The sequence below is a fragment of the Amphiura filiformis genome, chromosome 16 (assembly GCF_039555335.1).
Source record: "Amphiura filiformis chromosome 16, Afil_fr2py, whole genome shotgun sequence".
In the NCBI taxonomy this organism is placed as follows: Eukaryota; Metazoa; Echinodermata; class Ophiuroidea; order Amphilepidida; family Amphiuridae; genus Amphiura; species Amphiura filiformis.
Window position 1 is genome coordinate 62,331,437 of NC_092643.1, and position 17,290 is coordinate 62,348,726.

A 17,290-nucleotide genomic window follows, 5' to 3' on the forward strand; every position below is an offset into this window, starting at 1 on the left:
TTTAAAATGAGGTGTGATAATGATTGAAGAACGGAAGAGCAAATTTTCATTTATTACTCTATCTGTAACATTAAACTACGTAGCTTTGTTTGATTGGGGGCATTAAAAAATATATATTTTTTTAAATTACTGACAGTATAAATTCTTTCACAGACTCACCCTATATTATTTGACAATACGTCAAACAGCTATCTTTGCTATTATTTGTATTAATTTGAAGTGTAAACTCATTCACGTTATCATATTTGATTGTACCCAAACAGATGAACCGAACCCACCAACAGTTGGCAAAGTAACCTTGCAAAAAGATACAGGAAATGGAGGCTTGAAATACAACGTCGATTTGAACACAACTATTTGTAAGTAGTGTGAAACCCTTTTTGAGATATGCGTTCTTGGCGGGAATTCATGATAAGTCCATATACGAGCACGGTGGTTGTCACAGTACCTGTGCAAACCGGTGAGTGGTCGAGCTTTCGTCAGATGAGTTCAGACTTCATCAGGCAACAGATATAGACTAGGAGCCCAGACAATTTATTCAGCTCATCAGACACAAAAGGTTTGATGGCCTGGTTATGTTAGTATAGGGCCAAGATTCAAAATTCCATATTGCTGCCGGGTCACAGCCTGTACGTTTAGCCTGGGGGTCACAAAATAGGGGGCCAAAAAAATGCATTTATTCAGCTCAAGAGACACATGGACAAAACTTGTTGGATATCACTCCCAGGAGGACACTTTTCATGCCTATAGCAATGACAGCAATTTGGGCCTGTACGGGGGCCCAGACAGTAGCCCCAAAGGGGCCCGCCCATATGGTGTTATTCAGCTGAAGAGACACATGGATAAAACTTTTGCATTGGAACTATCACCCATTGGGGTGCTCAAAAATACCAATGACAGCAACTTTGTCCTGTACAGGGGCCCAGACAGTAGCCTTAAAGGGCCTGATGTCCAACAACTGATTTATTCAGCTGAAGAGACACATGGATGAATCTTTTTGCATTGGAACTATTACCCATTGGGGTTTACAAAAATACCAATGACAGCAACTTTTTCCTGTACGGGGGCCCAGACAGTAGCCTCAAAGGGCCCATGTCCCATAACTGATTTATTCAGCTGAAGAGACACATGGATGAATCTTTTTGCAGTTGAACTGTTACCCATTGGGGTTTACAAAAATACCAATGACAGCAACTTTTTCCTGTACGGGGGCCCAGACAGTAGCCTCAAAGGGCCCATGTCCCATAACTGATTTATTCAGCTGAAGAGACACATGGATGAAACTTTTTGCAGTGGAACTATTACCCATTGGGGTTTACAAAAATACCAATGACGGCAACTTTTTGCTGTACGGGGGCCCAGACAGTAGCCTCAATGGGCCCATGTCCCCTAACTAATTTATTCAGCTGAAGAGACACATGGATGAAACTTTTTGCAGTGGAACTATTACCCATTGGGGTTTACAAAAATAACAATGACAGCAACTTTTTCCTGTACGGGGCCCCAGACAGTAGACTCAAACGGCCCATGTCCCATAACTGATTATTCAGCTGAAGAGACACATGGATGAAACTTTTTGCAGTGGAACTATTACCCATTGGGGTTTACAAAATACCAATGACAGCAACTTTTTGCTGTCATGGGGCCCAGACAGTAGCCTTAATGGGCCCATGTCCCAAAACTAATTTATTCAGCTGAAGAGACACATGGATGAAACTTTTTGCAGTTGAACTATTACCCATTGGGGTTTACAAAAAATACCAATGACAGCAACTTTTTCCTGTACGGGGGCTCAGACAGTAGCCTCAAAGGGCCCGATATATTACATAATAGGCATTTACTGAGCGCCCCACAAAGAACGGAGCGCTTTTATTTACAAGAGAATATATACAGGTACATGAACCAGAGATATAAACTAAAAAGAACAATACAAAGCATAATATATGTCATGAAAATTTGATAAAAGCATGAAAAAACTACTTGAACAGGTATGTTTTCAAATTTTCTTTGAAAAGATGGATTGAACCAGCTTCCCTGAAGAAACAGCAACGAAGAATTCGGTTTTAGCCTCGTTTAACTGCAATTTGTTTAAATTCATCCACTGCTGGATTTCAGAAACGCAGGATTGTAGTTTATTCAAGGCAAGTTGACACGATCCGTCTACTCTCTGATCAAAGCTTATGTAAATGTGCATGTCGTCGGCGTAAATGTGAAAGCAGACACCATTTGCACAAAGATGTTTTCCAATCAGGTGAGTGCAAGCATTGTAACGCAACCATGAGGTCATTACTGCTAGTCTGAACAGAGACCTGGAGAAAATGAGGATCTGGCTGGGCAGATGGAAGGTGACCTTTAAGCTAAAGATCTTTCTGTTTGGTACCGCCAAACTGGCTGAGAAGGAGGAGCTGAAGATCCTGGGAGGGAGTCACAGTCTAAACAAGCTGACCTGGACAAAGCAAATTTCTAACATCTCATCCAGAGCAGCACAGAAGCTGGGCGCGATGAGCTATGAGGAGAGTTGCAAACAAACTTGATGTCAGAGGCGCGGCAGGGCAACTATTTACAAGGCTCAAGTTCACAGTGTGATGGAATACGCCTCACTGTCTTGGATGAGTGCCAGCGCCACCACTCTAGGATTACTAGACTATCCAGAGGAAGGCCCTTCGAATCATAGACGTGAGTTAATCAAGTACAGAGCTGAACATCACATCTCTCCATCAAAGACGTCAAGTGACTGCAGCAACAGTCCTCTACAACAGCTTGTGCCCACCAGATCTGAAGGCACTGCTACCAAAGCCATAGTCAGAAGAGCTACCCATAGGCAGGGAGGGGGAATTACAGGCCCGGGGTTAAAATGAACGCACAGGCCCCCTTTGATGAGCGATGACATTTAGGACTTCATAAGTGTGTGTGGGGGGAGGAGGGGGCATGTTAATAACATGGGGGATGGAGGTTGGTGTAAAATCCTTGAAAACATGTTGAAGCGGAGTGAAAGTAGCATGTTTATATGCCACATGATATTAAGTTTCTTAAAAGAATTCTGTGATTTTACAATTTCAAGCTCATATAATCAAAATATGAACATTGAAGGGGACAAATGCACGTATAAAGCACGCACAAATATGTTATTTTGCTCCCAGATTAATTACTTCCGCGTGAAGCGCAGAAAATTTTAATGCCAATTTCAAGATAATAATCAAGTACAAGTATGCACATTGAATGGGACAAATGTGCGAGAATTATGAACATGATCAAAGTAGCGATATTTGCTCGCGAAGCACGGAAAAATTGCCCATTTCAAGCTAAAATGAACAAATATGAACATTGAAGGGGACCATGAGCTCAAATACTATTGGGCATGTGGGGGGGGGGGATGACATGGACTACCCCAGGATTTACACTAGATTGGCAAGTTCTTGATTTCTCAACTGAGTTTCCATGGAGCAACTGTGCCCGATAGAAGGGCGAACATTTATACACTTAGTAGCCATAATCAAGGAAGATATTTTAAAGGGTTTGGGTCCGGGTGTGGGCGTATTCGTGGGGAAACGCTTTTGCTAATCTCATCATAACATTGTAAGCCGCTAATCATGCTAATTTATCTCCCATTTAAAAGTGTGTTCCCGCGATTAAGCACTCCCCTGGTTTATCGAAGTTCTCATTATCTCGAGGATGATCATTGTGGCGAAAGCAGACTTAACAAGTAATATAATTCAAGTGAAACATTAATTAGAAAGTATGACAGTTGCGGGTCAAAGATTGTGGAATTTTTGTTACGGGCCCGCTACTCTCTTTTGTTTACTTTTTATAAGCGTGCCGGTTAAGAGCTAAGAAAATAGACATTTATCAATACCAATGTCAGCAGTAGACAGCTACTTCATCAATACCAATATCAGCAGTAGATAGCTACTTCATCAATAACAATATCAGAAGTAGGTAACTAGGGAGGGCGAGTTAGCGCAGCGGTAGTTCCCTCGCTTTGCACCACTGAGGTCCCGGGTTCAAGCCCTGGCGCGGCCCAAGAACTCATGTGCACTTGGTTTATCCCGATTCCATGCTCACTCTCGCAGGTTTTCTCCGGTATCTCCGGTTTCCTCCTGCTTTAAAAAATCGGTGATTAGTTGTTTGGTTATCAAAACTTCCTTCACCCAATGGAATTTGGGGACATATAAATGGTGGATGTTACAATCTAAGTGCGGATAGGTTTGCGCTATTCTGGCTGCACAATGCCTAGTTGATGCGATCTGATTGTGATGATTCACCATAGCAGCGAAATTAAAGCGCTTTGAACACTCCGTGATCCGTGGTAAGGCGCTATATAAATACCGAAATTTATTATTATTATTACTTCACCAATACCATATCAGCAATAGATAGCTCCTTCGTGGCGTATTTTAACGCCTCATTCGGCACAATGCGACGTTATTCCCGCATGTTATACCAATTTGAACGGAAAAAGAGACCATTTCAAAATTGACACATTCGGGATATTTTTTTCCTTCAGGGCCATTCCCACTGCATTTTTAACTACAGCTGGCTGAATAACAAGATATGGGACATCGGGCCCTTTGAGGCTACTGTCTGGGCCCCGGTACACGAAAAAGTTGCTGTCATTGGTATTTTTGTAAACCCCAATATGCAATAGTTCCAATTCAAAAAGATCCATCGATGTATCTGTTTGGCTGAATAACCAGTGATAGGACATCGGGCCTTTTGAGGCTACTGTCTGGGCCCCGTACAGGAAAAAGTTGCTGTCATTGGTATTTTGTAAACCCCAATGGGTAATAGTTCCACTGCAAAAAGTTTCATCCATGTGTCTCTTCAGCTGAATAAATCAGTTATGTGACATGGGCCCTTTGAGGCTACTGTCTGGGCCCCCACAGGAAAAAGTTGCTGTCATTGGTATTTTGTAAACCCCAATGGGTAATAGTTCCAATGCAAAAAGATTCATCCATGTGTCTCTTCAGCTGAATAACACCGTATGGGCGGGCCCCTTTGGGGCTACTGTCTGGGCCCCGTGACAGGCCCAAACTGCTGTCATTGCTATAGGCATGAAACGTATCCTTCTGGGAGTGATATCCAACAAGTTTTGTCCATGTGTCTCTTGAGCTGAATAAATGCTTTTTAGCTCCCCTTTTTTGTAACCCCCAGGCTGAACGTACAGGCTGTGACCCGGCAGCAATATGGAATATTGAATCTTGGCCCTATACTAACATAACCAGGCCATCAAACCTTTTGTGTCTGATGAGCTGAATAAATTGTCTGGGCTCCTAGTCTAATAGCTCTTTCAAACTTCAATGTGAACGTAATCATACTTCCATCACCGCATAGTTTGAAAGAGCTATCAATCGATATAATTTCAATTCCCATAACGGTTGTTTGATGGTCTCATTTATTAGTTTTTCAAACAAAACATCATGTATAACCAAATTTTAAGCTTAAACAGCTAAAAGTCATATCGTGCTAATGTATACACCCAGCAAACACAAAAACGTTTTTAAAACGTTTTAAATAAGTTAAATTTTGGGTTTTGTTTTAGGCAAAAACGTTTTGATAACATTAAAATGTCGGGTTATATAAAGGTCATGAAATCGTTTTAAAACGTTTTGTATGAAAACACACTACAACAATATTTTTTAAATGTTTTCGAACTGTCATTGTAAACTATTTTTGCAAACATTTTTGGCCAAATATTTTGTCAACACTTAAATAACATTATGTTTAAATATTTGCACCCAGCAAACACAGAAATGTTCTTACAATGTTTTTTACAAAACGTTTTAATAACATTTAAATGACGGGTTATATAAAGGTCGTGAAAATATTTTAAAAACGTTATTGTAATAATTTGGGCAAACATTTTTTGAAAAATATTTTTCAACCCCAAAATAACATTCTGTTTAGAATGATTTGTACCAAGTTTTCAAAAATGTTTTTGGAATGTTATTAAAATGTTTTTATACCCTTTATATAACCCGACATTTAAATGTTTTCTGTAAAACATTTGTGTTTGCAGTGCAGTAAATTACCAACAAATATTATTTAATGTTATGAAAACGTTTTATACCATTAATGTAACCTTTATATAACCCGACATTCAAACGTTTTCTGACAAGCTTTTGCGAATAATGTCAAAAACGTTTTGTGTTTGCTAGGCAGATGCTTTTGAGTCGTTCTCAACTTTAATTTCCCCTCTTTTACAAAATTATTCACTTTTATAGTATTTTTTATAGCTTTTTCGGATATAAAATGTATCTATCAATGACAAAATTGGTGGCGCTATTTAGTTACTGGAAATTACCATTTCAAGCTTTTAATACAAATAATTCCTTTTATTGTTTGATAAAATATGTTTATAAAATTTCCTTGTTGCTTGTTTCACCTATTCCAGCTGTTTCAATGGCGGTATTAATCACTTAACCCTTGCAAATAAAGAAATATGCAGGGAATATGATTTAGGATAAATAGCGCCATCTATAGTTTGCCTTTAGTTAATAATGAAGCCAATTCTATATACATCAAACAGCCGTGATATACTCATACTGCAGTTACTGTTCATTTTCCTATACACAAATACACAGTGCTCTCACCATTGACGCGTGACCTCTACAAACAGTGTATAGGTATAGGGCATTTCCTAGTTAACGTCACTGTGTGAAAAATAACCGGCCAATATATTTTGTACTCTCTGAAATTCTAGAAAATATAGTTTTGTAACATGTCCTACATTTTTAGCTAATTTAGATATTTGGAAATATTCGCACTTTTGTGTTTTAGTAAGGAAGGGTACGGCATGGCCTGCAAAATTCCCTGTGTAATCGAACGCAACTTTTAGTGACTATCACTCACTTGTAGACCGCTCTCTTCCGAAGGGCATTAAAGCTAAACCACTTGACGGATATTTTGTGTACTTGCTGTCAATCAAGAATAATGTATACATTACATGTAGGCTAAAAACTGAGTAGGTGGGGCATCTGCAAATGTTCGTACCTCCCTGATATGTAAATGACAGATAACAGCAAAAACAGCTCCCATATCTGTCCATAAATTTGGTCAGTGCAGCGATTCAGGGGATTTCAAGTGGGTGATTATTGATTGGCAAGTGCCATATTTGGGCATAAGTGCAGTCCACCATTCAATGTGGAGGATAGACTAGACTTTATCGATTGATTTTGCCGGAGTAATTTCCTGTTAAGGTCGAATCATGTTTGCTGTGCAGCATAAACTGCAATATATGTCTATGCAACAAGGGTGTGAGAAAGGGTATAGTTTACTTCATTACATGAAGTACTTAGCTTTGGGTTAGATCATATTTCCCTTAGTGTTTTTTGACAATGTGGTTTCCAAACTATTTTATGTTTCATTTTCCAGTGGAAAAAGTCGAGTTTGGTAAGATTGTTTTCAATGTTGAACTTAATGGGGTACATTTTGCAACCAAGAACTACGATATATGTGACGCAGCCATCAAATGGGAGTGGGACGTTTTTATCTGCCCAATCAAACCAGGTGAGTGCGTGGATAATGCAAATCATAAAGAACAACATTATCTTAAAATGTTTCCCGCAAGTTTTGACAAATGTACTAAAATGCTATTTTAATAGCATTTAAAAAAAGTTTTATATCATTTATATACCCCCCATTTAAAGGTTTTCTGAAAATTTGTGTTTGCTGGGAAAGAAGTTTTAAAGAAGGCAATCATATATTTTCAATCATATATTTTGTACAAAATAGTTTGCATATAACCTGCTCCACTACAATTGGCATTGGTGGATCAACTTGATGATAAGTAATAGCTCATATAGAAAAAAAACTTCACAGATGTGACCTGCAGCACCTGCTACCATACCACGAAATGAGCGTAAAGTCGCATCTTTGTAGCTTCGACACATCCTGGCTGCTGAGTCGCACTGAATTGATGTTCTTTGTTTGCCGCCACTAGTTTGTCGCGCACCTGAACAAGCCAGGTATGTCCTTCGTTTCGTGAATGGCCCATTGTGCTCCCATTCATAAAGATACTATGAACAGGTGCGTGTGAAACAAAGAACAACACCAACGCCAACGCAGCAGCCGGGACGTCTCGAAACTACCAATTTGCGACTTTACACTCATTTCGTGGTACATGTGGCAGGTCACATATTTAATTTCATTTGACTTTACGATCGCCAGAGTTGACTTATATGAATGTTTAGCAAGATTTCTGAATTCGGCAGCCTCACTAGACATGCTAGATCGAGAATAGGAAGCAAAGAAGCGAAGAATAGTGACAAAAATAGTGTTGTGAGGCCTACACAAGAGAAACATTTAAAACATGATTAAAACGCGAGCGCAGGTGAATGGTGGGAGCGACACGCAAGCGACACATGAGCGACAAGCGGGCAGAGCGTTAATTTTAATGTTAATGTCGACGCAGTTAATTTTCTAGATCGAGAATATCTGTATATTCTACTTTCGTAAATACTGTGCAGGTTTGCCATTTGCACAGTTTATTAGAATTTAATATTCTTATTCTGAAATGTCAAAATCTGAATTTTGATGGAAATTATAGTGTTATGGACTGTGATTCACGGGTTCTGGTTTGGAAAATCACTAAATCAATTTCCCTTTTGAAGCCATAATGTACGATTTCCATCAGATTTTGATTTTGTTATTCTCAAAATGCTGAAATAATTAATAACAACTGTCAGGAAAGATTTCTATTTGCCGAAATAACAATGTAGAGGGAAAGAAACCACACTGGCTATTTTGACCCTTTAACATCTTTGGGGACTGTCTGAATTATGACATTACGTTAAAATTGCGCTGTTGATCGATTCCAAAGTTGGGACATGTGTAAACATTTATACTATGCCAAAATAATTAGGTTTGAAAAAGCTAACCAATTTCATATTATATTCGTAAATGTCTTTAATGTAACAATGATTATCAGGAAGAATATATACAGCGACCTTCTCAACATTTATTTTTGTAACGCTCTTAACTTTTTCATGTTCTTTAAGGAAACTTGGTCTTCCATTATGAAAAACACATTCCTGTATTTACACCATCGGTAAGATTTTTTAAATTCTAATTTTCGGCTTAGATATAGTGATGATGATAATGATGATGACGATGATGATGATGATGATGATGACAGCGACGGTGGTGATGTTGTTGGTGATGATTATGACGATGTTCATAACCATGATAACGATGATGATGTTGATATGATGATGATGATAATGATCATGATGATCATGATGATGATCACGCGATTATGATGATGATGTAATGACGAAGACAATAATGATGATGAAGATGAAGACGGTGATAATGAATAATAACAACACCTAAATGATGAAATTTCAATAATATTACCCTTACTTTTCTTCAATAGGTTTTCTTTACCTTGTTTAAACAACGAACTCTTCCTCATTGGTAAAGCTGGTACAGGCAAAGTCACACTTATACTGTTAGGGGGTTTGCGATACGCAATCATCATCGTAGTTGTTATCATGGTTATCATTGCACGACAGCTTCGACTCTAATATCATTAAATGTGGCGTGTTCAAGCAAAATCAGTCTGAAGTCAGATATATTCCATTTTCAGTCTCTAATATGATTGTAAGCTAAATTTTGCAGAAAACCCCATTGAATTTGGACAACCAGTTAAAAAGATGTGAGCAGTTAAAGAGTTTTTCAAAAACAATAGGAAACAAAAGGAAATACTCCATTTGTTTGGCTATATCTAAATAACGATATTTCCGCTTTCCGACTGATTTTGCTTGATCACATCACAAATATTTAACTTCATAATGTATGTATATTTTGTATCATTTAATACAGGGAGAATACTACGGAGAGTCCAAAACTACAGACCAATCAGAAAGGGTTGTACTTTGTGGACAATTCACGTTGAAATTATAACAAAGAATGATATGGAAAGACTGACGTCACCTTTGTATGTATATAATTTTCCCATCCTGGATGGGAAAACTTTATACACCGGGTGGCGTAGCATTCAAGGCATACTAGTTACAGCACAGGTCGACTGAACACCTTGCAGTTTTCAGCTAAAAATCTTCTTGACAGTTTTTGTTCCAAACCAAAATGAGCTTCACCGTACCCTGTCCCTGAAGGTTTACCAGTTTGGGCCGCATTATAGGCTTATATGCTGACCCAGAATCGCAGATGGGGGTCAGTTTCATCAGATGATCTTGTTCAGTCCAGCTTTCCAGAAAGTGACATTCGCCCGAGGCCATAAAATTGTGCGTGAATAGCTAGGTTATCAAACATGTCAAATGTTGACAGTTGGTAACAGGTGTCATGTGGGAAGCATATTTTTCGTCGTCTGCATCACATACTAAAATATTTCCCCAGGAATAAACATTACAAATTATAAAGTAATGAAGAAGGAGGCGGCCTATATGCTTCACCCTAGCAGGGCGTAAGACAATGCGAAACACAAATTAATATATGCGAGGATCGGAAATAAACGATGCAAGCTCGAAAAATTATAATTTAAATGGCGTGATTGGGCTCGAGCACACTGGCATATGAAAATATTGAGAGAGAAAAAATCAGGACTCAGCGGGGATTGAACCCCGGTCGCTAGATTATAAAGTAGACAAGTTGATTACGTACATATGAAAGAAATTTAAGTTTTGATCAAATCGCATGTAGTCAATTCCAAGGTTATTTATTTGAATTCTCTATCGCATTCGATTTGTTTACAGAAGTTATAGTATTTCTACGACTACACCACCGGTATTTTGTTTATTGGTAGTACTTTTGTGTCATATTTGGTACTTAATTGAGTATAATAGTAATTACGTTACTGATGATGTTGTTTGTTGTAACTTTTGCCGATTATGTCACTGCCAGTGTCTCTATACTTTATATTACGGGGAGGGTTCTTTGGTGCTTGTTGGTTACTATCAAAACTCTTTAGTTAATTGCCAAATAAATACCTTGTGGTTATTACCAATAAACCTTTGGTTGTTATCAAAAACGTTTCGTTATTAATAAAAACATTGTGGTGGTTATTACCTAAAAGGCTTGTGTTTCTTACCAAAAACCTTTGGTTATTACCAAAAACATTTTGGTTATTACCATGATTACTAAAAAACATTTGGTTATTACCAAAAACCTTGTGGTTATTACCAATAAACCTTTGAAACTTTTGGTTATATTACCAAAAAAACGTTTGGTTATTACCACAAACGTTTTAGTTATTGCCAATACTTTTTGGTACACAGGAGCTCATAGGTGCGTGCAACAATAACATCTGTAATCAAGGTAGCCTGTTAACTATAGGTACGAGTGTCCATCAGACCTGTTAAAGCTTCTACATGTTCAAGGTAATTTCAGCAACTAACTGTTCAGAAATCGCCGTCGTAGTGTAACGTCAAAATTGATCGTACTGGTTCACGCTATCTGTGTTCGGAACTACCATTGGAACTTCATTAGTACTAAAAGAACTCGACAATGGGAGTTTCCGGCCTCGGGCCTGCCGGCCATACGGCCTTGATGTTTTTTGTTGATACTGGGCCCCAGTGTCAACAAAAAACATCAAGGCCACATGGCCGACAGGCTTACGATCAACATGATCACAACACAACTAGTCTACAAACCAAATGTGAACCAGTAACTAAGGTATGACGTATTACGAGGGCGAATTCGCCGTAGAAGTAGTGATGTAACAGGAATAATTACCATATCAACGGGTTTAAACTACTTTTAATGTATTGCCCTGCACTAGTCGTTACGCTGTATACCTGGATCGCATTACATCATGCTGATCACCCGCACTTGAGATTATTGTCTTTGAAAAGAGCAGTATCATCTATCATTGCACAAACACACAGGAGATGAGTGCGTCCTGCTTACAAATTGCTATTGTAATTATTCCTGTTACATTTACTTCTACGGTGATCAAGATGCTTGACCAACAAACAACACCTTTTCTGGCACTGAAACTTTTATGCAACTGTTTTGACCTTGAAATTTATTCCAATACTTATTCAGATACCACGCCCCAATGCTGTAGGTAAACATACGTATATATAACTTTATAGACACTCCCAATTACTATTATATATATTATAATTGTTATTAAAGTTAACTCCTGCCACGCAGCTTAACCCGTCAATATGATCAATTCCGTTTTTCATTCTGGTGGCCCCCTCCTTCAGAGTCACTCCATGTCTGGAACTAGAATAAAAAGGAAATAAGGAAATAATAATTCATAGTCTGTTTTAATTAAGATTAAGGTCTGGTTACGGATCAGAAGAGAGAACCTTTTATAGTAAGACCATGAACATAGACGAGTGGCACGTTTCCTTTCATAGTACCCGGGTCATTGTCATTGTCTTCTTGGCACTACTTGCGTCCTTTGTTGTTGAGATTCTCGACCGGGCGGACGCGATATATTTCGAAAGGGGTGTGAAAGAGGGGTGGGGCCGTCACTAAACCGTGACCGTGGGCTGTTACAATTTACCAAGAGTGTACACTCAGTATAAGAGTCCAAATGCCTGATCCCACACTTGGGTTGCCAGTCTCCTGATGAAGGCCAAAGTGGTGGCGGCAATTCAAGGCACAGTTGTTTGATGTATATAGAATTGGCTTCATTATTAAGAAAATGCAAACTATAGATGGCTCTATTTATCATAAATCATATTTCTTAATTTGCAAGGGGTAGGTAATCAATACTGCCATTTAAACAGGTGGAATAGGTGAAACAAGCAACAAAGAAATTTTATAAGCATATTTCATCAAAAAATAAAAGGAATTGTTTTTATTAAAAGCCTGAAAGAGTAATTTCCAATATCTAAATAGCGCCACCTATCTTGTCATAAATTGATACATTTTATATCCGGAAAAGCTTTAAAAAAATGCTGTGAAAGTGAATATTGTTGTAAATAAGGGGAAATTAAAGTTGAAAATAACTCAAAAGCATCTGCATACATTAGTATGATACAGCTTTAAGCTGTTTAAGCCTACAAATTGGATTGTACATGATGTTTTGTTTAAAACACTAATAAATGATCACATCAAACAGCTGTGAAGGCTTCAAATATTCAAATTATAATAGGCTGGTACATTTTGTATCACAACTTACACTGAGCTACCAGTTCGAGTCTGGCACTTCCCTGCGCAAGGACTTGGTAGATAGTTTTCCCATTCTCATCATCCGAAATGACGCTTGGTGGCTATGAACGACTGCAATAGAAAATGCGAATCCAAATAATAATCATGATAATAATTAATATTTCGTTAGTATTTCGTGGCGTTGGTGTAGGATTATAGTTTGTGTCGCGCACAGCCTCAGGTACTAGCCTATACTTCAGGTTACGCAACGCCAGGAGCATAGCAAGAGCCTCGGGGGCCCATGGACAAGAAATAGTGCGGGTTTTAGCAGGGCCGAATTTACCATTGGGTCAGAGGGCCCGGGAGAGGGCCCCAAAATTGCCCTGTGCATGTTCCTCTTAGCCCGACAACACCATGTTTTGGACAAAAATATGGTAAAAATTGGACAATTTGCACGCTTCGCGTTTATCATACTTCACATAGCAAAATGCACATTCATTTTGGGCTAAAATTAAATATTTATTTCGCGCGCAAATGTCCTAGTAAGATCGGAACAAAATAATATGCTTATCTCCCTCTAATTTGCAATGCTTCTGCCACTACCGTCGATCTAATATAATTTGTAAACCACACTTGGCCTCTGAGGCCTACATGCTTTCCTTACGGGACCAAGATAAATTCGGCCCTGCCTTTAAGCATCTCCTTAATCAGCGCTTATTTCATTTTCTCTTTTGCTTGGGGCCCCTGAACCCTCGGGGCCCATGGACTTCGTCCACCCTGTCCCCCCGCTTGCTACGCGCCTGCGCAACGCCGGCGTTGTACACCCCCTGCTCTAGTCCTGACTGTTTAAGACTCAATTTTATACTATGGCAAGCCGATTCGGCAATACATAATGCCTAGGCCTGCTGCATACGAATCGCTGTCCCGGGACCATCCCATCTTTATAGTCACACACACAAAAACGAACCACCCGCGTATCTAGAGCTATCCTTGACCCACGCCCATCGCACCGTCATCGTCACCGTCGTTGTTTGACAGTGACCATATCAATAATTATCATTTACTTGTGCACAGCAATGTGCCACATGCCGCAGTAACCTGGACAGTAACATAAAGTATGTTGCTTCGGGTGCCGGAAGGCTTCAAGACTATCTCTGCTAGCATCTTCGTCGCTCACAACCTGCGAATGTCGCCCGGGAATTTCGCCTTTGGCTCACCCAGTCCCGCGAGCGTTTTTACGCAGTAAAATGGCTTTAACGTTATGTGCAAAATTATCTGCTCGACACGCAACAACTATAACCAGAACATTTTGTTTTAATACCACACAAATATTACTTACGTTTGGAAGTCACCAAAGCCGAAAATGACCAACATCGATCTTGAACGCCTGTGGTAGTAGCCGTGTCCCCTGGTGCAAGGTCGCTGGGGTCACTATCGCGATACCAGCGAACCTGGGCAGCACCATTGCAACTGGTTGTCCATGTGGTTTGCGGACTGGCATCGCTCCATCCTAATCCAATGACATCACCCTGGCGAGCTTCAATGCGCTCATCTTTTGGTACGGTGTAGATAACCGCCTGGTTGATAGCTCCCGCAGAAATATCATTGATACCAACGACGGTAAAAACGTTGTCTTGATCAGTTGGTCTCAATACAATGCCACGGAAAGGCTGGGACACTTTTGCCCAATACATCCACTGCGTGACGTATCCATCGCATGGTATCTCTTTGCCAGAAAATATTACTGTCCATCCAGCGGGATCGAATGAAGTATGTGCTGCGCTGTTCCACCCAACCAGCTGTAAAACGTCATCGCATGCTGTAAAAAGTATAAAAATCAAATATTGATACAAAGGGTAATTTAAAGGGTGGTAAAGAAATTGGTAGAATCTATTTGGGTTGGTAATGTAAAAAGTCCAACGTATTTGAGTGCGGTCCCGTTCAATTGATTTATTATTTTATTTGATTGGCGCTTGAAGACGTCTTGTCACTGCGCTAAGCCGTGGCTATGGGGCAAATTTCTTGGCGACAGAATTGCTTCTGCGTTTTGATAATGCAACAGCCAAACGCGCACACATTTTGTCGATGCTAGCGTTTTGCTCTACGCAGCAGTCCGGCGGCTAATTTCACGGTATATAGCGTCTTCCACAGCTGGTACAATTTTCTTTAGCGTCTCCTACTGCAGGAGACGTTAATTATAAATGCGAATAAATCCCCGAAGCGGAGAAAACTGAAGGTCGCAGCGGATAATCGGCGAAAGCGCGACGTTTGACGCAAATGGCAAAACGCTCGCAGAAATGTTGGATTGGAAAACATTGGAGTTTTGATTTCGGAACAGACAGGTGTCAAGTTGCTGGATGATGGAAGTTCATGGAGGTCATGTATGAAATGACGAACAGCATATACAGATTGCCCGGTCAGAATGTTGGACACTGACATGGACAGGGGGAATAAGGGACAAGCATGGACAAAGAATATGCAGGCACATGCCGTATAATAAGCTACAATATAGCAATGGTTATTAGAAATAGTGAATATTCTGAATCGTCCAGTCGTTAAAGTCACGTTTTGAATTGAATATTTTACTGGAACTTACATTTTACAACTTGTTTCGTTGCATCTGTTACCATTAGACTCCATCAGGCAACTGGGATGGGAGCTGATGAGCTGAAGAGTCGCGCGTCAATGGAGACATCAATAGAGAGAGTGGAGCAGCCGTCAATAAACAAGGAAGGGGAACCGAGGCAAAACTTATCTCACGCATGCATGGACCGGGCCATCAAAAAGATCCCGAAATCGTCTTCAAGAATCACATGACCAGCCTGTGCAGCGGATCAGTTGCCTGCTGAATTCTGATGGTATGTGATCAAACGCAACGTAGCCAGTTGTAAAAGTAAGTTCCAGAAAAACGATTTAATTCAAAACGTTGTGAAAAGTCAATTAGCTCAACAAATGATAGTTTACTGACGAAATACGAAATACTGTGTAACACTTACCTTCGTCATGTTCGTGCGCACTTGAGCTTGTAACAAGGAATACGATGCACAGAATACTCCACATTTTAAAAGAAAATTGAGGTGGTCAAGAAATTAAGATATTTCGTATGTCCCTCTACTCTTGCTATTAGACCATGAAAAGTCAGTGCTTGACATTCGAAACAAACCTAACTTTATAATTTTACAAATACACGTACGCACTCGGCATAAATTATATGACTTAATGATTCAAGGGTTTCATACTTCAGTCTTAGAGACCAGCCTTTTGATTACCGACCAATAAGCGTGAAACGTTTTTGGTGCGCCAGTTAACATAGACAATTTCATTGGTTAAAGCCATATTATAACATTTTCAAACAAAATAGATTAGCATTTATTTGCCATAAAATGTTAGCTTTTACTGTCAGACATTTCTCCTTTTATTTTTGAGCCGAACAACTACGGCAAAGCAAAGAAAATTGGAATTTACTACCAGCGCACATGTCGCCAATACGTACCACTCCTTCGGTCATGTTGTGGTAAGACCCTTTTGTTGTGTATATCACGTGTACGTACTGTGTGTTATGAACATCGTGTATGCGTTCGACTAATAATTCCATCGTAATAATAAAGCGCCGGTTCCGGCGTTTTATTCAAAATCTCGGATTTTGACAAAACTACAGCACCTAGAGTCTTGATTTTTGCAGGGTATATTGGTTTAATAAAGTACAATTTAATCGTGTAAAAAAGGGAATTAAAAAAATTCAGTGAGGGCGTCTTCCTCAGCAAATGTTATAATATGGCTTTAACATTCAGTCGTTCGGCGCTAGAGACTTAAGTTTGAAATGGGTCAATATGCTGACGCGGGGATGACGTGTTAATAAAATTTTATTGATATTATAAAAGTTTGCAAACAGACATAAATGTCCGAATGACGGAAGTAGCATATGGTATAATTCTTTTATAGGCCAATGATTCCCAATTTTCATTGTTACAGAAAATATTACTTTGATTTATTTGTCTGTTCGTAATTTCCAAATTTAAGGGAGACACACGTATTTGGCCTTGAGGACAGAGAAAAGTAATGGTATATGTGATTGGGATTTGATCCAATTCCCAATAAACCTGGGACATGTCGGCAAACATTATTTTGAAAATGCTTACTACGCACAAGCAAAAGAATAGCAAGGTACGGTAGGTACCAGTTATTTTCACCCCTGTGCATCTTCAACAAATGTTTTAGCTCGGAT

The 17,290-nt window shown here is 39.4% G+C and overlaps 1 protein-coding gene and 1 long non-coding RNA gene across 2 annotated transcripts; one reads left to right on the forward strand and one right to left on the reverse strand.

Moving 5' to 3' along the window:
• Window positions 1-270: 270 nt before the first annotated feature.
• On the forward strand, window positions 271-10,301 carry LOC140136320 (uncharacterized). The gene is made up of 4 exons (XR_011856646.1): window positions 271-359; window positions 7,372-7,506; window positions 8,997-9,046; window positions 9,823-10,301. It is a non-coding gene; the product is annotated as an uncharacterized lncRNA (long non-coding RNA).
• A 352-nt stretch (window positions 10,302-10,653) lies between these two features.
• LOC140136319 (uncharacterized) lies at window positions 10,654-16,259 on the reverse strand. Its single transcript, XM_072158046.1, has 4 exons — window positions 16,062-16,259; window positions 14,405-14,884; window positions 13,097-13,197; window positions 10,654-12,189 (listed from the first exon to the last, which is right to left on the reverse strand). Exons 1-3 carry the CDS (start codon window positions 16,123-16,125, stop codon window positions 13,103-13,105), a joined length of 639 nt encoding a protein of 212 aa, XP_072014147.1. The 5' UTR covers window positions 16,126-16,259; the 3' UTR covers window positions 10,654-12,189; window positions 13,097-13,102.
• Window positions 16,260-17,290: the final 1,031 nt, after the last annotated feature.